At 41.2% G+C, this 23298-nt stretch overlaps 1 protein-coding gene across 1 annotated transcript in view; it reads left to right on the top strand.

The window, feature by feature from the left end:
• Positions 1-23298, top strand: part of N4bp1 (NEDD4 binding protein 1) — a 49989-nt gene that overhangs the window by 17155 nt on the left and 9536 nt on the right. The window contains exons 2-4 of the mRNA XM_042693433.1: positions 4970-6633; positions 17757-17887; positions 20417-20513. Of these exons, the coding sequence (XP_042549367.1) occupies positions 4970-6633; positions 17757-17887; positions 20417-20513 (1892 nt within the window). The remainder of the gene's footprint in view (positions 1-4969; positions 6634-17756; positions 17888-20416; positions 20514-23298) is intronic.

The raw sequence follows: 23298 nt of genomic DNA, 5'->3' as shown, positions 1-23298 counted from the left end.
AAAACTCCAGTTTCCATGTTTAGATATCTTCTTTTTGATACTATGAATATTCTTATAGTTTCATTACTTACAATCAGAAAAGAAAACTAGCTACCCCCCCCCCCCCCGCCTCGTTATGGGGGCTTGAACTCAGGGCCTGGGTACTGTCCCTGAGTCTCTTTGTGCTCAAAGCTTCTTAGCACTCTACCACTTGAGCCACACACCACTTCTGGCTTTTGTTTATGTGGTATTGAGGAATTGAACCCAGGGCTTCATGCATGCTAGGTAAGCACTCTACCTCTAAGCCACATTACCAGCCCAAGAAAACTAGCTTTATAAAAGTGATAATTCCATTTTATGAGCATAGACAATGTGCCATCACAAATCACCACAAATTTTCTCAATAGAAAATTATTCTGTCTTAATTTTTTTTTTACATTGTGCCATAAAAGAAAGAAAAGGGGCTGGGAATATGTCTTAGTGGTAGAGTACTTGCCTATGCATGAAGCCCTGGGTTCGATTCCTCAGTACCACATACACAGAAAAAGTTGGAAGTGACACTGTGTCCCCCCAAGTGTTAGAGAGCTAGCCTTGACTAAAAGAAGCTCAGGGACAGTGCCTAGACCCAGAGGAGGAGGGGGAGGGGGAGAGGGAGAGGGAATCGAAGGAAGAAGGGAAGGGGAGGGGGAGGAGAAAAGGAAGAAAATTATTTCTTCAATTATATTTGATTTTTCAACTTTCCACTTGACTTAGATTTTGAACGATATAGGAGGTACCATTTAGGATATCCTGTACATGTTGTCATGGGTTGCCAATATATTTGGCTATACATTATTTCTAGGAGCATTTCTTCAAATGTTGTTTGATAGAAAGTGCATTTAAACTAGTGAGCTTAATAATGCAGATTGCCCTCTTTAAAGTGAAGGAGATGGACACAGAATCCACAAAAGCATATACAGAACAAAGGCAGAGGAGGGGTGAACATGTTTTTCTTGTCTCATTAAGCTGTGGTATAGGTCTTTCTAGTTTGAAATCTGAGATCTAATTCAGTATCTCCCTTAGTTAACCAGACTATAGATTAAATTGAAGTTTGATCTGGTTTTCCTAGCTCTTGCCTGTAATCCTAGCTACTCAGGAGGTTGAGATCTAAGGATCGTGGTTCAGCCCCAGCAGAAAAGTCCCTGTGAGATTGTTTTTGTCATGGGTCTTGAACTGTGAGCTTGGGCGCTGTCCCTGAGCTCTTCAGCTCAAGGCTAGCACTCTACCACCTGAGCCACAGTACCACTTCCTGTTTTCTGGTAGTTAATTGGAGATAAAAGTCTCACAGACTCACTAGCCTTGAGCAAAAAGAGCTGAGGGACTACACCCAGGCTCTGAATTCATGCCCCAAGACTGAAAAACAACTGCAACAAAAAAGACAAAAACTGCTGATTGTAGGACTTCTCAGCCTTTCTAATCACTTAAATTTTATTCATGTTTGTGTATATGTGTATATTTGTGTGTGGATGCAAATAAAGAACTACTTAATGAAAAGTTTATGTTACTATACATGTTTATGTGCATTAAGTACATGAATGTTTACAGTCTCCTGTTCCAATCTGTTTCTCTTCAGAACACTGATGGCAAACAAGAAACATTACCACACATAAGATGTTAGTAAAATCCATGAGTCACAATTACTTAATTTCTTTTGGTACAATGAGTTTTGCAATTTTATTTCTTATGATAGATCATTTTGTCAGATACTGTGTATTCAAAGCTCTAAATTCTTTATAATACAGCAAATATTTCTTTAAGAAGATAAGAAATATTTAACCATCCTTTTTTTTTGCCGGTCATGGGTCCTGAACTCTGGGCCTGGGCACTGTCCCTCAGCAGTTCAGCTCAAGGATAGAGCTCTACCACTTGAGCCATAGCACCACTTCAGGCATTTTCTGCTAATGTGGTGCTGAGGAATCGAACCCAGGGCCTTATGGATGCGAGGCAAGCACTCTGCCACTGAGCCACCTTCCCAGCCCCCCCCATCCATTATTGAAATACAAATATAAAATACACATTTTCTAATTGTTGATAATGTGTATTAATTATTTACTTATTTTTAGAGGGTCTAAAACTTGGAGATTTATTGGAGTCTGAGAACATGGGGGTGGCTAATCCTGGAAAACTGTCATCAATTCAGAGGGAGTTTGGGGCATTGATGGTCGAGTGTTAATTTCTTTTTTTATATATAATCCTATTGTTATCATTAAGGTATTGATCAGAGGAGCTACCATTTCATAAGTCAGATAATGAATACATTTCTTATGATAATGTCAACCTTTACTTCAGAAGATAAAAAGCTTTAAAAATACCCTAAAAGTTAGGCATAATGGCTCACACTTGTCATTATAGCTACTGAAGAGGCTAAGACTAAGGATTTCAGTTCAAAGCCAGCCCAGGCAGAAAAATTTGTGATTCTCATCTCCAATTAGTCACTAAAAAGTCAGAAGTAGAGCTAGGGCTCAAGTGGTAGAGCGCTAGCCTTGCATAAAAAGCTCAGGGACAGTTCCCAGGCCTTGTTCAAGCCCCAGGACCAGCCAAATTTAAAAACAAACAAACAAAACCACTGAAGACATTCCCTAGTAGATGACAGTCAAATGTCTCTCATTTGGAGATTCTCAAGGATACCAAAGTCATTATTTAACATTTCCTGTTCAGAAAGAGGGATGATGAGTTACTCTAGTTTTACTAAAATGCTATGGTAATCAAAATAATTTGTTCTATTGATTCTGTATCCAACACCAGTTTCCTCCATGCTTCACTACTGAGGCTACCAACACAGCAGGTGCTTTCAAAAGTACCTAAGAGAACAAGAAAAACAAATCATACTGTTTATGTCAACCATGCCTGTGTGGGCATAACATAAATTATATATTTTTTCTCACATCCCTGTGTGGGATGAAACTTAGTACTACTAATTTTTTTTTTTTTTTTTTTTGTCGGTCGTGGGGCTTAGTACTACTAATTTTGAATTACAGATGTGCATAAGGATTTTGTCCACATTGGAATATAAATTCAAAGTGAAGATGCTTACCTATCAAAAACAAGTGTATGGGGCTGGGAAGGTGGCTCAGTGGTAGAGCGCTTGCCTTGCATGCCTGAGACCCTGGGTTCGATTCCTCAGCACCACATAAGCAAAAAGAAAAAACCCGGAAGTGGTGCTGTGGCTCAAGTGGTAGAGCGCTAGCCTTGAGCTGAAGAGCTGAGGGACAGCGCCCAGGCCCAGAGTTCAGGCCCCACGACCGGACACAAAAACAAAACAAAAACAAGTGTATGTTAGTGCAAGCTTTCTTACTGGTGTAACACAATTTGGGAACCCCCACCCCACTCCCAATCCTGGGGCTTGAACTCAGGGCCTAGGCACTGTCCCTGAGATTTTTTTGTTCAAAGCTAGCACTCTACCATTTGAGCCACAGTGCCACTTCAGGCTTTTTGTGTGTATGTGGTACTGAGGAATTGAACCCAGGGCTTCATGCTAGGCAAGCACTCTACCACTAAGCCACATTCTCAGCCCACAATTTGAATTGGTTTTTTTTTTTTTTTGGGGGGGGGGGGGTCTGGTCGTGGGGCCTGAACTCTGGGCCTGGGCACTGTCCCTCAGCTCTAGGCTAGCGCTCTACCACTTGAGTCACAGCACCACTTCCGGCTTCTTTCTTTTTGCTTATGTGGTGCTGAGGAATCAAACCCAGGGTCTCAGGCATGCAAGGCAAGCACTCTACCACTGAGCCACCTTCCCAGCCCCTACACAATGTGAATTTTTTAGTAGCACTATTTTGGTAATACCATTTTAATTTTAGTTGAAAGTGTAGATAAAGTATCAGCCAGGCTCATTTTCCACAAATGTGTAGCCAGAAAGTTTTCACTTATAATTTAACTAACATTGTTGCAATTTGTAATTATTTACTATGTACAGGGCACTATTCAGTAGTCATTTCTATTGTTTCTATGAATTCCTCTAACTTCCAAGATTATATTACTAACTTCTACCATTGAAGAAACTGGGCTTAGAATAAATTGAGTAAGATCACACCAGAGGTATTACCAAATCTAGAACCAAAGTAATATGTGTTCTACCATGTGTGCACATAAGCGTATTTTTAGCATTCTTCATTTCTTTATGTACTTAGGTCTATGCTTAATTTAAACAATCTGGTCTTAGAAAAAAGACACAGAGTTATATAGGATATAGATTGTTCCAACTATCTAGTTGTTTTCTTTATTTTTCTTTTTTGGTCGGTGGTGGGTCTTGAACTCTGGGCTTGGGTGCTGTCTCTCAGCTCTTCAGCGCAAGGCGAGCTCTCTACTGCTTGAGGTACAGTGCCACTTCTGGTTTTCGAGTGGTTTACTGGAGATAAGAGTCTCAGGGACTTTCCTGCCCAGGCTGGCTTTGAACCGAGATCCTCAGCTCTCAGCCTCCTGAGTAGCTAGGATTATAGGTGTGAGCCACCGGTGCCTGGCCCATCTAGTTATTTTCTAAATGCTTTCAAGGAATCTGTTTTGTTAGATGTGGAAACCATGGGCAGTGGTGACAAAGTAAAAGTCAAGGTTTGTATGTAATAAATCATTTGGTTTGATTATCTTTTATTTCTGGATTATGTATTGGCAGTAATAACTATCAGCAAGCATATATTTGTCTTTAGATGTAAATAAATAGAGCATTGGGATTCTTATACAAGCTAGGCAGACAGACCCCTTAGTTGACACACCAAGATGGACAATTAATTAGCTATATCTGCCTATTAGATAGGAGATGCAAAGCTTTCAATTCCTCTAGATGATTAAACCGTTTGGCATTGTCAGTTTTCCATTAAAATTGTGGCATTTTACACTAAAACAAATATGCTTACATTAAAAACAAATTAGCTTGACTTTTGTTTAAGTACCTGTAGAACTTAATATAATTTTCTGTAAGCTGCTTTTGTGACTTGATCTAATTTTTTTCTCTTCACAGGAGTATGTGAAAGGAATCTGTGAACCTGAGCTAGAAGAAAGAGAATGTTATCCTATAGCCATGCATTGCATTTTTGTTGGGGCAGAGAACCTGTTTCTGAAGAGCTTGATTCAGGATACTTGTGCTGACCTCTGTGTCTTAGACATTGGTCTTCTTGGCATCAGAGGAAGTGCCGAAGCTGTGGTCATGGCCAGGAGCCATATTCAGCAATTTGTAAAGCTCTTTGAGAATAATGAGAATATACCCAGCAGTCAGAAAGAATCAGAGATAAAAAGGGAATTCAGACAATTTGTTGAAGCCCATGCAGACAATTATACAATGGATTTGTTAATTTTGCCCACTTCCTTGAAGAAAGAACTTTTAACACTCACACAAGGTGAAGAGAATCTATTTCAAACAGGTGATGATGTTATTGAAGTTAGAGATGACCAACAACCAGGGTTTACACAGAGTACTGACACAGAGATGAATATTACTAGAGATGAAATTGTTATGCAGGAAGATGCAAGAGATAAAGCTGGGACTCCTATTTCTGAGCTTACAAAACAAATGGACACAGTCTTTTCTAGTTCACCAGATATGCTTAAAGTTCCAGTAAATGGGGCTAGTCCAGATGAAGAGGCACTTTCCAAAGAGAGAGCTTGTTACAAAAGGAGATATTCTGATTCGGAGGAAAGGCATACCAAGAAGCAATTTTCTTTAGAAAATGTTCAAGAAGAAGAGCTCTTACATGGTGATAAGGCATCGGCTGGAAATGTAATTATTGATTTATCTGATTCTTCTACTGAGGGAAATTTAAGTCCAGATATAAAAGACACTACTGAGGAAATGGAATACAACATCCTTGTAAACTTTTTTAAAACTATGGGCTATTCCCAAGAAATTGTTGAAAAGGTCATTAAGGAGTATGGGCCTTCTACTGAACCATTATTACTCTTAGAGGAAATTGAAAAGGAAAATAAAAAGTTTCAAGAAGACAGTGAACTTTCACCTGATACTGCATATCCAGATACCAACAAAAATAAAAGTATTAGCAGCACAAATGAGTTTACAACAGATTCCATTCAGAAGAAAACACAGAATCACACACAGCAAAATATGGTAGAAAATTTTACTGTGTTAACATCTAAACCATGTACCTCAAATTGCAAAATTAGTACTTTCAGAACTGTGCCAAGAGAACAGAAACATGAAATCTGGGGTCCAAACCAGAATTATAGTTGTAACATAGACCTTGAAACTGATGGCCTTTCACCCTCTGTTGCCCCTTCAAGCCCCAAAGAAATTAATCTTGTCTCCAGAGGAGTCTCAAGTCACCAGCAAAGAAGTCCAGTTTTTCCTGAAAATGGTTTACAACAGCATTCAGAACCCTTGCTTCCAAATAATAGGAAGTCTCCCTGTGAGAAACATTCAGGATGTTGTACCTCTCCTCAGTCTAAGCCAAATTGCCTGTCCATTTCTCCATCAATGCCACAGTCCCAGATGTTACCTTCGGTTTCTGATGCAAGGTTTGCAGGACCTTCTGATTATATCGATTCCTCAGTTACAGGGGTTCAAAGATTTCGAGATACCCTAAAAGTGCCCTACAAGTTGGAATTAAAAAACGAACCAGGAAGAATGGATTTGAAGCATATTGTTATAGATGGGAGCAATGTTGCAATTACGTAAGTCCACTGCCATTATTTTATAGTTGTGTAGTTTTGTATTGTACCCTAAGTGATATCTCAGAATTATATGCGTAGCTTGGAACTACACTGGATCTGTAGTTAGGGTGGGATGGGAAAGGAGACTGGTTGGTTGGAAAGTTTTGTCATTTCATATTTTGGAGTTGTTAGCTTTGCTTAACCCTACTGAACTGTGATTCAGAAGTTGTAAAAGAAATTTCTTATTGAATATTGCTCAGTGATATACAAAATAAAATATTTTAAGCTATAAGGTTATTAATACTATGAGCATCATCATGTTCTGAATACAAGAATAGAGCTTAAGGCAAAAAATATTGTGTTGTCTTTGTGTTGGAATATGCCTAGTATTCAGTAGTATAGTAAGTATGTTGTATTTCTGTTAGACCTTGGCTGAGAAATGAATCAAAACTTTCTTCCTAGGGAAATCAGTTTGAACTTTTAATTTGAGCCTGTGGTGTGGGATTAGGTTTCTTCTCTAAGGGGGCAGTTTAATGTAGTGGCTAAGATAATAATAGTCTCTACCATAGGGTGGACCAACTGTTAAATTTCCAACAGGTTGCTTAACCTTTCTGGCCTCATTTGCTATATTCTATTGCCTTTTCTCTTATTCTTTGTCATGCGATATAACCAAGTACTGAGTAAAGTTTCCCTTCAGTTTTCAAACCCAACTACTCCATTGTTAAAAAGTTTAGACATAGTAAATTTGGAAGAATTAAAGAAAGTGACATACAGAAACTACCAGAGTAGTTACAGCAATAATGCATTTGCTATAGCTAATAGCAGTGTGTTCAACTTAAGTGGAAATATACCAGTTTACAATTTGTGATTCTCTGAGACAAAGCTTTTTTTTTTTTTTTTTTTTGTGGGGGGGGGGGGCGAAAGGTTGGTCTTGGGGCTTGAACTCTGGGTCTGGGCTCTGTCCCTGAGCATTTGAGCTCAAGTCGAGAGCTCTACCACTTGAGCCACAGCATCATTTCCTGTTTTCTGGTGATTAATTGGAGATAAGAGTCTCATGGACTTTCCTGTCCAGGCTGGCTTTGAACCATGATACTCAGATCTCTGCCTCCTGAATAGCTAGGATTACATGTGTGAGCCACCGGCGCCTGCCAGACATAGCTATGTTTAAAAATATATGCTTAAAAGTATGTTGCCATTGGGGCTGGGAAGGTGGCTCAGTGGTAGAGCGCTTGCCTTGCATGCATGAGGCCCTGGGTTCGATTCCTCAGCACCACATAAGCAAAAAAAAAAAAATCCAGAAGTGGCGCTTTGGCTCAAGTGGTAGAGCGCTAGCCTTGAGCTGAAAAGCTGAGGGACAGCACCCAGGCCCAGAGTTAAGGCCCATGACCGGATCCAAAAATAAAAGTATGTTGCCATTTGCTTCCCATCTGTAAGTTAGATTGCAGTTCACTACATACAGATTCTGTAAGACCCAGTGTTAGGTTGCAGTTTATCACATACAGACTCTAGACCCAGAGAAAGCTGTAGAACAAATTTATTTTTTTATTAATTTACTTTATTCTTATTATAGTGGTGATGTGCAGAGGGATTGCAATTACATGAGTCAGGTAATGAGTACATTTGCTTTTGTAGTGTCTTCTGTTCCCTTACTCTCTCCCAGTCCCTGTCTCCTGCCTCCACACATGAGTTGTATAGTTTACTTTCATCATTGTCTAGTGAGCTCCACTGCTGCACTTTTTCCCTCGAGTTCTATACTTTCCCCCCAACCCTTCTGAAGATATACACTTAAATGCACCATACAGAAGGTAAAGAAGACAGAATCATCAGAAACTTAAAAAAAGAGAGAGGTCTCGTTTCTATGGAGTTCATGGAATTGGAGTTCACCCCAGTATGTGTATTGCTTTTTATAAGTATGAGGAGGCACTTAGGCATTGCTGCGCCTTTGTGTTTCTCTTCTAAGTATCCTCTTTTGTCTCACTTTGTGTAAATATCTAGAATCCTGTGTAATTTATCATATCCCAGTGTATTTTAGATCCAATATCCGCACATCAGGGAGAATATGCACTGTTTGTCTCTCTGAGCTTGGTTTACCTCACTTACTGTGATTTGTTCTAGTTCCATCTATTTCCCTGAAAATGACATTATTTTATTCTTCTAATGGTTATGTAAAATTCCTTGCATATAGGTACTCCCTTTTTTGGATCCACTCATCTATTGTGGGGCATCTGGGTTGTTTCCATATCTTGGCTATTGTGAGTATGTGCAGTGAATATGGATGTGCAGTTCTCTCTCTTTTTTTTTTTTTGCTAGTCCTGGGATTTGAACTCAGTGGCTAGGCGCTGTCCCTGAGCTTCTTTTTCAAGGCTAGCACTCATCCATTTGAACCATAGCACCACTTTCCTTGCCGGGGCTGACTTTGAACCATGATCCTTTGATCTCAGCCTCCTGAGTAGCTAGGATTACAGGCATGAGCCACTGGCACCCAGCAAGGCTTCTGTTTTTTGTGCTGGTACTAGGGCTTGAACTCAGGGCCTTGTGCTCTCTTGGCTCAAGGTTAGCACTCTACCACTTAAGCCTCAGTGCCATTTCTGGCTTTTTCCCAGTAGTTTATTGGATTGGAGATAAGAAGCGCATGGACTTTCCTGCTTGAGCTAGCTTGGAACTACAACTTCATATCTCAGCCTTCTGCATAGGTAGGATTATAGGTGTGAGCCACCAGTTCCTAGCTTCTCTTGACTTTTTCACAAGGCTGAAGCTTTACCACTTTTAGCCCAGTGCCACTTCCAGTTTTTACTGGTCAATTGGAGATAAGAATCAAGTTTCTTGGACTTTGCTGCTTAGAACCTTGGTCCTCATATTTCAGCCTCCTGCTAGCATGACAGCATCAGTGTTGGGCTTGTATAATATTTTTCTGTTAATTTTTTAAAATTAGCATTTTCAAACAAATATAAAGCAAGAAAATATGACTACCATGGATTGATAGCTCAACTTTCACAGTTATCTCATAGCCAGTCTTGTTTCATCTGTAGTTTCTGCCTTAACACCTATTTTCTTTTCCCTTCTTCCTGGATAGAACTCAGAGCCTTCTGTATGCTATGCAGATGTTCTTGTTGAGCCATACACTAGCCTTCCTATGATGTGTGTGTGTGTGTGTGTGTGTGTGTGCATGCACTCGCTGCTCCTGGGTCTTGAACTCATGGCCTAGGTGCTGTTCTTTAGCTTTTTTCCCCTTTCAACTCTAATACTGAACCACATGAGCCATAGCTCTACTTCTACTGTTTATTGGTGGTTAATTGGAGATAAAAAAATCTCATGGACTTTCTGCCTGAACTGGCTTGTAATCATGATCCTCAGATGTCAGCCTCCTGAGTAGGATTGTAGGCCACTAGCACCACACCTTCATACTACTTTTAAGGAGGTGTCAGGTCATCCATAAATATTTCAGTATGTTTTTTTTTTTTTTGGGTCCAGTCATGGGGCCTGAACTCTGGGCCTGGGCGCTGTCCCTCAGCTCTTCAGCTCAAGGCTAGCGCTCTACCACTTGAGCCATAGGCCACTTCCGGCTTTTTTCTTTTTGCTTATGTGGTGCTGGGGAATTGAACCCAGGGCCTCAGGCATGCAAGGCAAGCGCTCTACCGCTGAGCCACCTTCCCAGCCCCTTCAGTATGTTTTATAGTTGTTTTCTGTATAGGTTTCATTACTCACAAGTTCAGTCCTTCATGGCCGCTTAGCCCTTTTCCTTTTCTTTTAGCCTAGATATGTTTGTGTTACCCTTTCCTTGATGAACTTGAGGACCTGCTTGTCCTTGGGCAACCTGAGCAGGGGCAATGAACACTGTTTATTCAGAGCAAAGGCACATACCTCTGGGATCATGTCTCATATGAATTTGCTTGGTGAGACATGGCTTGCTCAAGTTCTTGGCCACCTTGCCCTTGTTCCAAGGCAGTAAGCGGGGTAGCACAGAGCCAGGGCCTCAGACATTGGACATTGGTATAGAGCTGGGTGGAGGTAAGGTCCAGGTAGGTCCCCACCCGTTAGAACCCTCAGACTTGGTCACTTCATAGTCATTCTCCAACCCACCTAGTGGACCTAAGCTGGATGGCGTTTACTATGTACTTTTATAAATAGAAGGATTGTTTTGCCCTTTTTTGTGCCTGTCCTGGTGCTTGAACTCAGGGCCTGGGTAGTGAGCCTTTTTGCTCAAGGAGTCTTCTACTGCTTAAGCCACAGCTCCACTTCCTGCATTTTTGGAGATAAGAATCTCATAGACTTTCCTGCCTTTGAATTGTGAGTAGCTAGGTATACAGGTGTGAGCCAGTGGCACCTGGATTGCTATTCATTTTTAAAATAAATTACTAACAGTGTGTTTGTGTTTTGCTGTCCCAGAAAGAAAAGGTAGCACTTCAGATGTTTAAGTCTGAAGATAGTAAGTAAAAACACCTAGCATATTTTCATTTTCAATTAATACTCTTCATTTTTTGGTAACTCTACTGGGGAAACCCAGCAAATGACCCACAGCTGTATAGCTATCTAAGTAAAAATGTAAAATGTAATTTCAGTCATCCATAGTCCAAGCATAGCATCAGTTCCTCATTGTTAGGAGCTTGAGCCAAGTGATGACATAAAATGTAGGTCATGATCATGAGTAATACTAGCTTTTTTTTTCAGAAACTTCTGTATATGGAAAGATTTCCCACTAATGTTCAAAGAATAAGAATGCAAATTAGCATAGACTGAGCAGTGATAAAATGGTGCCTTAAACATACACAAACTTGAAGTATTAATTAGAATGTAGAATGGTCCTGTCTGAGAGGAAGTTTTATATATCTCATCCCTCTCACACTGCAGATGGTGCCTCTCCTCAGTCCTTGTGACTCCCCAGAACACTGGATTTACTAATGCCCTTAGTGCATTGTTGTTTCTTGGAAGCAACCAGTTAGTACTTCAGGGAAAGTTATAGGCTTTCAATATACTGTGGGTTATTAATTTTTGAGATAGGTTCCCCCTATATAGGTAGCCCAAACTGACCTCAAGTCAAGACCCTCCTGCGTCAACCTCCTCTGTGCTGAGGTCATAGGCATGTACTACCACATCCAAGAAGTTATATTCTTTTGAAAACCAGTTTGAGAGGATTTGTGTTTTATTTGGGTTTAGAGATATTTTAAGAACAACAGTTTTGCAAAAGGATGTGTTGCTTTAAGAAGACATAGGCATAATGTCTAACTTGTTCTGAAAAAAAGCCAGTAATTTGACACTTTTTCTAGGTAAGAACCTTTTTATTTGGTACAGGGCTTATTTTTTAGTTTGGAAAATACTTCGGAACATACCAAATGTCATTGTATCAGTTACTTTGGAATTTTTTTTTTTTTTTTTTTTGGTCAGTTATGAGGCTTCAACTCTGGGCCTGAGTGCTCTTCCTCAGTTCTTCTGCTCAAGGCTGGCACTCTACCACTTGAGCCACAGTGCCATTTCTGGTTTTCTGGTGGTTATTGGAGATAAGAGTTTCACAGCCTTTCCTGCCCAGGCTGGCTTTGAACCACGATCCTCAGATCTCAGCTTCCTGAGTAGCTAGGATTACAAGCGTGAGCCATCAGCGTCCAGCTGGATCAGTCACTTTGAAATTATTCTATTAAGTAAATTCTACCTCATCCACTCTACATTATATGTGGCAGTGGCGGGGGACGGGGGTGGAGAGATGTCAATCCTTAGACTAAATCAGTCTCCTCCATATTGTGAGTTGGATTAGAATAAGTTCCGTGTGGGCTGGGATATAGCACAGTGGCAAAGCACTTGCCTAGCAAGTGCAACATCCTGGGTTCGATCCCCAGTACTAAAAAAGAAAAGATAAAATACAGTTAAAGAATAAGTTCCGTGAAGGGGGCTTGTTTGTGTTTTCTCTATATAGAAACTACAACAGCCATGTCCCTGGCACATAGCATGCACACAGTAAAATTTGTTGATGAGCCAAATGCTGGGGGCTCTCATTTATAGTCCTAAACTACTCAAGGAGACTAAAATTTAAGAATCAAAGTTCAAAGCCAACCCAGGCAGGAAAGTCTGAGACTTACCTCAAGCCCCAAAAGAGCTGGAAGTAGAGCTGCCACTCAAGTGCTAGAGTGTTAGTCTTGATCACAAAAGCTCAGGGATAGATTCCAGCAGGTTTTTTTTTTTTGATGAATGGAAGTTGTTTTTTAACTGGCTTTTCACCAAGCAATTGTCAATTTGTGGTTGCCATGGTAATGATCAGTTTACATTGAATTTTAACTGTGACCATATTTAAATATTTTGAATCTTCAAGCTGAAATACTTGGTTTGTATCAGGTGCTATGCTTTATTTAGTTTTATTTTTGTAGTGCTGCGGATCGAACCCAAGGTTTCACACATGCTAGACAAAGTACTTTACCACTGGGCTACATCCCCTGCCATGTATTTTATTTTAGTAATGTAATCTTCACAGCCATTTTGTGTGGTAAAATTACATGTAACTTAATCAGGCACCAATAGCTCATGTCTGTAATCTTAGCTATTCAAAGCTAGAAAGTCCTGGAGACTCTTATCTCCAGTGAACTACCAAAAAGCTGGTAATAGAGTTGTGGCTCAAGTCGGTAGAATGCTAGCCTTGAGCAAAAAAAGCTCAAGAACAGTGTGCCCAGATCCTGAAATTAAGTCTAAGTACTGACACGCACACAAAATTACATGTAACTTAGAATAATATGAAATCACTGTGTCCAGAGATACATGTAGAAGATTTGGGCCAATGGTCTCTCCTCAGTAACCACATACTCTCGTCTCCTCCCACAAAAGATATGGTTGGGATTTTAAGGCTTTGGCATCATTGGAGAGTCACCATTGTAGATTGTGTAAGGATTGCTGAGTAAACCTCACCCATTTGACCCAACTAGTTGGGGGAAGTAGTTTAAGGGAAATTATTAAGCAATATGGAATCTGTTGGTGTGAACTATACACTAAAGCAGCCCTGGCTTACCTTTCCTTGGATTTTTGCAAAGCCTTTTCTTTATTTGGTCCCACATGATGTCTGCAGCTCAATACATATTTGGGAGAAACTCTGAATACCTTGCTTTATGCTGTTAGCTATGTATTTTGGCTTTGTTTTGTTTTCCAGTGCCCATTCTAGGGTTTGAACTCGAGGCTTAAGCACTGTCCCTAAGCTTTTTTTTCCCCCCTCAAGGCCAGCACTCCTTGTGCCAAGGTTCTACTTCCAGCTTTTTGATGGTTAATTGGAGATTAATGTAGGCTGACTTCTAACAAATACCCTCAGATCTCAGTCTCCTCAGTATCTAGATTTATAGGTGTGAACCATGGGATCTCAGTTTGATTCTGTTCATCTTTACTTCATTTTTCCTCTTGTCATCATGAATGAGTCAAATGATGAGTCAATGGAAATGATTTGCGGTAAATGGCTAGACATCAGAGTGGTGGCCGAAACAACAGTGTAAGAACACCTGACTTGTCTGGGTTGATAATTTTCTGAGTAGATGAGGTTTTCCCCTTTGTTAGAACTGTGCATTCTAACCACTTTTCATGTTAGTCGTTGTATAACAGGTTTGGTTCTATGGTTATTTTTAAGTGAGAGCTACAGGAGGAAGTCTCTCTTAACTGGGTTTCTCAAAGGCTTTCCACTATTTCCCCACACTGCCCTGTCTAGTTGTATGACTGCTGTGAATTTTTTTCAGCTTTTGTCTCTGCTTCGGGTGTGCTTCCTTCTACTTGACTGCCGGTTATATGGAAACCAACCTGATAACAATTGTTTCCTATGACATGGTACAGCAGTACAAACCTTCTTGAGAGCCCTCAGCCCTGACCTCCCAGGCCTGAGAGGTAGCTGTTCAGCCTGCTTTTGAAACTAGAGTAGTTTTGGCTTACTCCAAAGTGGAGAATGTACTTTGAATATACACTTTCTCTAGGTTAAAATAGATAGCTGGTCTGGATCTACCTATACATCTTGAGTTTGATTATAGAGAAGCTGTAGAAGCAGTGAGGAGTATGCACATTGCCTAGTTGAGCATAGAACTTGGAACTAGAGAAAGTTCTTAGTACGTTTTCTACAGTATTTTGAGGACAATAATTGGGCTCCACTTGATAACTAACTCACCCATTACATCCCTGTACTAGGGACCAAACCCAAGGCCTCATCCAAGCTAGGCAAGTGCTCTTATCACTGAGCTATATGCCTTACCCTCCATCTGACTTTCTGTAGCTTTATTTTCTGGGCAACTCTGTTTTCCAACCAGAATTTTGAATCATTGTTTTAATTCACCTGAGGGAATTTTTCAGAATACTAAAAGTGGTATGTGATCTGATCACAGAGAGCAATACTGTAACTTCAGTTGAACAACCCAAGTGTAGAGTTGTTGTTTCTAGTTTTTTATTTATTTTGCCTCCAAGCCTGTGAAGAGCCCAAGATAGCAGAATTCCTCCATCTGCATTGGCCCCATTTCTTCAATGACCCAGTAAAATGGGACTGGGCACTCCATTTCCATTCAGTTTGTACTATTGTGGTCATTAGAAGCATTAAGTTGAGAGGATGAAAAGCAAATGGTGCACATTTGAGTCTGTTGGAAAACACTGGGTTGTTTACAGCCTTTTTAGTGCATTTAAGGTCAATCTTTTGAGGACTGAACTTGCCTACCTCTTGGTTTTTCTAAGAAATAGTAAACTGTTGTGTTTTGGATGTTCATGTTAGAACTAGTTGTTGTTAACTCAAGGCCTATTTTTTTTTTAGCTATTATTATTAGAATGATTTATTGGACTTTAGCATTTAGAAAGAGGAGTGTGTAGGGGAACAGCTTTTCTAAATCTCTCACCTCATTAGTTGTTTGTTCCCTTCTACTCTCAAGAATTACTGATGTAGCTGGGCGCTGGTGGCTCACGCCTGTAATCCTAGCTACTCAGGAGGCTGAGATCTGAGGATCGCGGTTCAAAGCCAGCCCAGGCAGGAAAGACCGTGAGACTCCTATCTCCAATAAACCACCAGAAAACCAGAAGTGACGCTGTAGCTCAAGTGGTAGAGCGCTCGCCTTGAGCTGAAGAGCTGAGGGACAGCACTCAGGCCCAGAGTTCAAGCCCCACAACCGACAAAAAAAAAAGAATTACTGATGTAGTTGGGATGACAACACCAATATGGGTATGGATGGCATCTTGGAAAAGTGATTGGACAGGAGTGAGGAGGCCTGTGTGACCCCACACGTCTACCTCCTGGTCACGCAACAACACACATCACACTAACAGGAATCTAAATTCCACTCTGATTCTCTTGCTCCATAGAAGATGCGAAGAGGAGGGGTCTGATTAAAAGGTCTATGCCTAGAACTAGAAGAAAGATTAGATTGGAGCTCTGAAGAGAGCTCTTTGAAGAATGGGCAAATAGGGAAGGTATGAGAGCTTTGCATGCTAAGAAAGCAGTTAAGGGCTGGGCACCTGTGGCTCATACCTATAATCCTAGCTACTCGGGAGGCTGAGATCTGAGGATCCCAGTTCAAAGCCAGGCCAGGCAGGAAAGTATGTGAGACTCTTACCTCCAATAAACCACTCAGAAAACTGGAAGTGGTGCTGTGGCTAGAGTGGTAGAGTGCTAGCCTTGAGCTGAAGAGCTGAGGGACAGTGACCATGCCCAGAATTCAAGACCCTTGACTGACACACATGCAAACACGCACGCACGCGTGCACGCAATTAAGGAAAACTGGAGACCAGGAAGAATGGGGATTGAAGACCAGTTGGCCAAAGCCAAGAGTGCCATTAACACATGATGGCGAGGTTCATGTTGCCAATACCTGTGGATATTCAGTTGTGAAAGGGACCTCAAAATGAAGAGGATTTGTGTAGAAGGAAGGACTTTTCTCCTCCCACTTCACTGACTAGTAACAGATAGAGGGTGTGCATTTGAGTTCTCTGCTGTGCCAGGGATAATTGCACCCTTTGGGTCTGGTCCAGGCACCATCTTTTTTTGTGAACTTGGAATGAGCTATATTTGTGCATTTGATCTGTCTCTTGCTGTTTTCACACTGTTAGGGTAGAGTTGGGAGGTGAGACAGGTTGTTTTGCTCTTTATAGAAAAGTGTGTTGGCCCATATTCTGTCCTGTTTATTGTTTATTTACCTTTTTTCTCTTCTTTGTGCCTCTTTGAACAAAGTCTTCTTCCACAGTCCCCAGTTAGGTAGATTTTGTAGTCTTCCAAAGAGCACTTCTGGAGCCAGAGCAACATCAGCCTTGGAAATTGTAGTGATGACTACAATTATCACTTTGCTGCATTATCGTAGACACATGAGGCCTAGGCATTGCCACAGCTGCTAAAGTGTCTCTGCATTTTTTTTTTCTTTTTTGTATCTGTTCTGGGTCTTGAACTCAGGGCCTGGAGGCTGTTTTGGGGGCTTTTGTGCTCAAGACTAGGACTCTCCCATTTGAGCTCTGCTCTTGAGCTTTTTGGTGGTTAATTGAAGGAAGAGTCCCATGGACTTTTCTGCCCAAGCTGGCTTTGAATTGTGATCTCTGTCTCCTGAGTAGCTAGGATTATAGGCTTTGAGCCACCAGCATCTGGCTTACAACACATTTTCTTAATATAACTTATAAGAGATTCTTAGAGGGCAGTGGATTAGGCAGAACTTTCAATAGTATTTTTTCCTCCAGTAAAATGAACTGTTGAAAAAAAAAATCCGCAATGATAAATAAGTACTACCAAAACAGTACACCCAAATAATAACTAAGTAAAAGAAAAAGAAAAAAGTACTAGCAAGAAATACAACTATTTCAATGGGTCTTATCTTGTCTTTTCACAGTTGTAAACTTTATAAATGCTAAAACATATAAACACACTAAAGAAAATCCAGTTTTTCTTATTTTTGTTGTTGATGTATTTTGTGGGGAACTTACGCTTTTAAGCGTGCTTTAGGGCTGGGAAGGTGGCTCAGAGGTAGAGTGTTGCCTTGCATGCATGAGGCCCTGGGTTCAATTCCTCAGCACCACATAAGCAGAAAAAGCTGGAAGTGGTGCTGTGGCTCAAGTGGTAAAACACTAGCCTTGAGCTGAAGAGCTGAGGGACAGCACGCAGGCCCAGAGTTCAGGTCCCATGACTGACAAAAATAAATAAATAAGACATGCTTTAATCTGAAAGTTTTATTTTCTTACAGCCATGGCCTGAAAAAGTTCTTTTCTTGTCGTGGAATTGCAATTGCAGTTGAATATTTTTGGAAGCTTGGCAACAGAAACATCACGGTATTTGTCCCTCAGTGGAGAACAAGGCGTGACCCTAATATCACAGGTGAGACTAAATGATTTTTTTCAGATTTCTAATCAGATATTTCATGATGCTTTATATTTGCAACATGTGATACTTATCTGGTAAAATATCAATTGAGAGTGTCACAGTATACAAAAGAGGAGCTGATTTCACGGGAGGATAGAAAGCTAACATGGTTGTTAGAAAATTAGAGCTCAAATTGTAAGTAATTTTTTTGTTTTTATGCAAATTATATGTTCTTTTATTAGGCTGGGTAAATAGTGATTTTCACACTGCTCAGTTAAATTTTTCACTTTAAAATACATTATTTTTAGAACAGCTGGTTTAATAGTTCAGTATGAAACTATTTGTCATGGAGTAATTTGTGGCAGACTTGCAAACCATACATAAGAGGTTTGAACTTTCTATGAATTGTAAAATATTTTAGAGGATCTTAGCTGTTTTTTGTCATAGCTGATGGTGGGAAAACAAGTGAACAAGGCTATGCAGGAACTTAACACATCAAAGTACTAGAACAAAAAGGTAGATAAGGGCAGGGGCTAAGATTTGCCCAGTATATTAACCAGCAAGTGAAACTGAGTCACTAGTGAAGTATATGGGAAATAATGTAGACACACTTTTTGTTTGTTTGTTTGTTGTTTTGTCCCCCCCCCCCCCTTTGTTTTTTTTTGGTCATAAGGCTTGAATTCTGGGCCTGGCCACTGTTCCTCAGCTCTTCAGCTCAAGCCAAACGCTCTACAACTTAAGCCACAGTGCCACTTCTGGTTTTCTGAGTGGTTTATTGGAGATAAGAGTCTTCATGGGGGACTGGGAAGATGGCTTAGTGGTAGAGTGCTTGCCTTGCATGCATGAGGCCCTGGGTTCGATTCCTCAGCACCACATAAGCAGAAAGAAAAAAAGCCGGAAGTGGCGCTGTGGCTCAAGTGGTAGAGCGCTAGCCTTGAGCTGAAGAGCTGAGGGACAGTGCCCAGGCCCAGAGTTCAGGCCCCACGACCAGACCAAAAAAAAAAAAAAAGTCTCATGGCCTTTCCTGCCAGGCTGGCTTTGCACCATGATCCTCATGTTCAGCCTCCTGAGTAGCTAGGATTACAGGCTTGAGCCACCAATGCCCAGCTAGACACACTCATTTTGTAGCTATTTTTGCAACTGGTTCCTTAAAAGTTTTTTGTGGTGCTGAAGATCAAACCTAGGGCCTCGTGTATGCTGACCTATACCTCCAAACTCTACTCTGCAGTTCTAGAATAATGAGTTACTCCATTCAGGTCAGTGGTGAGTTCTAGTACAGGAAATAGAAAAACAGGCTATCTTTAGACCCTAGTCTTAACAGCTTTTTGCCATTGCTGATTTTCTGCAATGTGACTCTGGCCCTTCATTCTCCTCTTTTACCACCCACCTAACCTATGAGAATCAGTGAATACTTGCAGAGACCGTAAGTAAAATGAGAAAAGAAAAGAAATAACCAACCCTTTAGGGGTTGGAAATGTGGTACAGTTGGTAGAGTGCCTCACCCATGAGCAAAAATGTCTAATACCAAGTTTGAGTTCTGGTTTAGGACCAAAAAAACAAGAACAAAAAAAGCAAGATAGGAAATCAGCTAGAGAGGATGTCTGACAGACTCCTGGATGAGGGAAGGGAGTAAGCTACCTTTCTTGAAATTGGGACAAGGCAGCTTGCTCTAGGCGGCCTCTGTACCTAGCTTGTCACTCTTTTGTTCTCTGTTGCACATATCTCCTCAGTGTCTGAGCTAAGCAGCTACTTTTTAAACACAAGGTGCTTCATTTTTCTTGCTTCCTTAGAATAAACCATAAACTTGTTAATAAATCCTAACATAGCATTAAAAATAGCTGCTTAGTTCATACATTGCATTTGTCTTAGTTTGGGTCTCCCTTTCCTGCCCCGCCCCCCCCCACCCCCCACCCCCATGATTTAGTAGAAATGACTGACTAGAAAAACGGTTTTTAGCTGGGCACCGGTGGCTCATGCCTGTAATCCTAACTACTCAGTAGGCTGAGATCTGAGAATCACGGTTCAAAGCCAGCCCAGGCAAGAAAGTCCGGGAGACTCTTTATCTCCAGTTAACCACCAGAAAACTGGAAGTGGTGCAGTGACTCAAGTGGTAGAGCGCTAGCCTTGAGCTGAAGAGCTGAGGGACAGAGCCCAGGCCCAGAGTTCAAGACCCATGACCAAAGGGGAAAAGAAAAGGCAAAAAAAAAGTTTCTACAGGGCTGGGAAGGTGGCTCAGTGGTAGAGTGCTTGCCTTGCATGCCTGAGGCCCTGGGTTCAATTCCTCAGCACCACATAAGCAAAAAGAAAAAAGCCGGAAGTGGCACTGTGGCTCAAGTGGTAGAGCGCTAGCCTTGAGCTGAAGAGCTGAGGGACAGCGTCCAGGCCCAGAGTTCAGGCCCCACGACCGGACCCCCCACCCCCCCCCCCCCCCCAAAAAAAAGTTTCTATAACTCTTGAGTGAACATATGGGTAAATGTTCATTTATTTTCACATCTGGGAATATAGCCCTTTGCTGAATGTGTATTCAACTTATTCCATGAACAGAGCAGCACTTCTTAACCCAGCTCCAGGAGCTTGGAATATTATCTTTAACTCCTGCACGGATGGTCTTTGGAGAAAGAATTGCTTCTCATGATGACAGGTAGGAAAGGCTGTTTTCCTTTTTAAGGTTTGGGTGGGGTGGTAAGGTTGCCACCTGCTCCACTGCACAGATGCATACTGAAAGCACTTATGTTTGAGAGCTTTAATATTCGTGATCACTACTCAGCAGTCTTTGTTGTATGGGTTTAGGAACATCACAAAAGGAGTAATTTGAGTGACTGTTTTTGCCAGTCCTGGGGTTTGAACTTGGCCTGGGCACTGTCTTGAGTTTTTTTGCTCAAGGCTATCACTCTTACCCCTTGAGCCACAGTTCTATTTCCGTTTCTATTTTAATTTACTAAAACATGTTTGAGCCTATTGCCAGTGCCTCATGTCTGTAATCGTAGCTACACTCGGGAGTCTGAGATCTGAGGTTGCAGTTTGAAGCCAATCTAGGCAGGAAAGTCTTTGAGACTTTTTTGTTTTCTTTTTTCTTTTTTTAAAGTTGTAGGGCTTGAACTCAGGGCCTAGGCACTGTCCCTGAGTTCTTTCACTCAAGTATAGCACTCTACCACTTTGAGCTACAGCACCACTTCCAGTTTCTGGTGGTTAACTGGAAATAAGAATCTCACAGAGTTTCCTACCAGGGCTGGCTTCAAACTTTAGTCCTCAGATCTCAGCCCCCTGAGTAGCTAGGATTACAGGTGTGAGTCACAGGTGCCTGGCTCAAGTTTTTGATCCTCTTATCTTCAACTAAACAACATGAAAGTCGTAAGTGGAACTGTAGCTCAAATGGTAGAGCAGTAGCTTTGAGCAAAAAAAACTTAGAGCCAGTGCCCAGGCCCTAAGTTCAAGTCCCAGGACCAGCATGCATACACACACAGACACACACACACACAATGTCTGAGATGTTAAAGAAAAGCAGATATTTATTATTATTTTTGTTGTATGTTAAAAAGAATTGTCTTCACTTGGAAGTCTCAAGTGGTTTTTGTCCAGGCATACAAGTAGTACATGCCTACAGTCTCAGCTACTAAGAGACTAAGATAGAGGGAATCAATTAAGCCAAGAGCTAGAAATCAGCCTGAGCAGTGTAGTGAGACTAATTTTAAATGGGGACGAGAGGAAGATATTTACTATTACCTACTTCTGGTCTGTTTCTGGTTAGTGATTTCTGATTGACCCCTAGGCTTTGGGGTTATCCCCATAAAATAGATCTTCAAGTAATGGAAGTAAGCTGCATCTTTGAGAATGCTGGGTCAAGAAGTAGGTTTTAGTGTATCTGGACAAGTAAAATTTAGTTCACATATTTTAAATTGTTTTCTAGAAAGTTCAGTGAGGTCCTTGGCTCTGACTGGCTCAGGCCTATAATCCTAGTTACTCAGAAGGCTGAGATCTAAGGATCGCAGTTCAAAGCCAGTCCAGGAAAAAAGCCCATGAAACTCTTATCTCCAATTAACTACCAAGAAGCCAGAAGTAGAACTGTGGCTTGAGTGGTAGTGTGCCAGCCTTGAGCACAAAAGCTCCTAGGACCTGAGCTTAAGCCCCAGGATCAGCAAACATACAAAAAAGTTTCACTGAATGCTGGCCAAGTGCATTGTGCAGAGCTAGGTTCCAGGAAACATATTACTTAGCTGTCTCTCTTATCCTCAGCTTGTCAACTAGAAGAAGAGGTTCACATAAATTTTTTCTAAATTTTTAAACTTTTTTTTTTATTGTTATAAAGGTGATATACAGAGGGCTTACAGTTTCATAGGTCAGGTAATGAGTATATTTCTTTTCTGACATGTTACCCCTTGTTACCTCCCTCTCTCCCAGTTTTTTTTCCCTTGGTGAACAGATAAGTTAAGAAGGGAGTTTTGCTCTGGTTGAACCTCATGGGATGTTTCCAAGCTTAACCAGTGGCAAGTAGATTTTAAACTCATTATGTGGAATCAGTAGTAACAAGGCTGTTGTCTGGGAACCTAAGTGGTGGCTGCTTTTTTCTTTCCTCCTGCATTTATCCTATTTCTTTTTTATACGTTCCCCATTAATTAAAGAGAGGGTACAGCTTGCAATCCAAGCTAGTGAACGATTGATTTGATGAGAGATGAAAAGGAGGGTTTATGTGACAAAAGGGACAGTTCTTCTCTAAAAGGACCTTCTTACAGGCAGCCCCTTTCTCTGCTCCAGGCTGTGGGATGGCAGCTAAGATGGGGAGAATTTGAGTTGCTATAAAAGAATGTGGTGGGGGGCTGGGAAGGTGGCTCAGTGGTAGAGCGCTTGCCTTGCATGCCTGAGGCCCTGGGTTCGATTCCTCAGCACCAGATAAGCAAAAAGCCAGAAGTGGTGCTGTGGCTCAAGCTAGCTTTGAGCTGAAGAGCTGAGGGACAGTGTCCAGGCCCAGAGTTCAGGCCACACGACCGGCCAAAAAAAAAGAATGTTGTAGGAAGAACTGAAAGTAGTGCGACAGGTAAGAAGTCCTGGGAGACTGTCTGTCTGTGCTTTTAGCCCTGTGTTGGAGACAGGAGTGCAGTTGTGCTCAAGTTAGGAAGCAGGTTGGACTTCTGGGCTCAGGAAAAACCCTCGAGTCCTCCAACATTGTAGCTCCTCTAATCCACCCCTACAGAATATAAACCAGTCACAAATACACAGGTTAAACTTTTGCTTGATTTATTTGGGTCATTGCGCTTTAGAAGACATACTCGTGCATCATAACTAATAGTGCATGCACTTAGAGCTGTATCACCTACTTTACTAACCTACTTTATTAATACCTGGGCAAATATCCCATCGCTTAAACCCAGAGCAGTTAGAAAAATCTGGAAAATGTTTATTAATAAGCCAAGAATGGTGGTACCTACCTA

Source organism: Dipodomys spectabilis, unplaced genomic scaffold (genome assembly GCF_019054845.1).
Source record: "Dipodomys spectabilis isolate Male_0828 unplaced genomic scaffold, ASM1905484v1 ptg000165l, whole genome shotgun sequence".
NCBI classification, from domain to species: domain Eukaryota; kingdom Metazoa; phylum Chordata; class Mammalia; order Rodentia; family Heteromyidae; genus Dipodomys; species Dipodomys spectabilis.
This window is presented reverse-complemented; position numbering and strand designations above follow the sequence as displayed.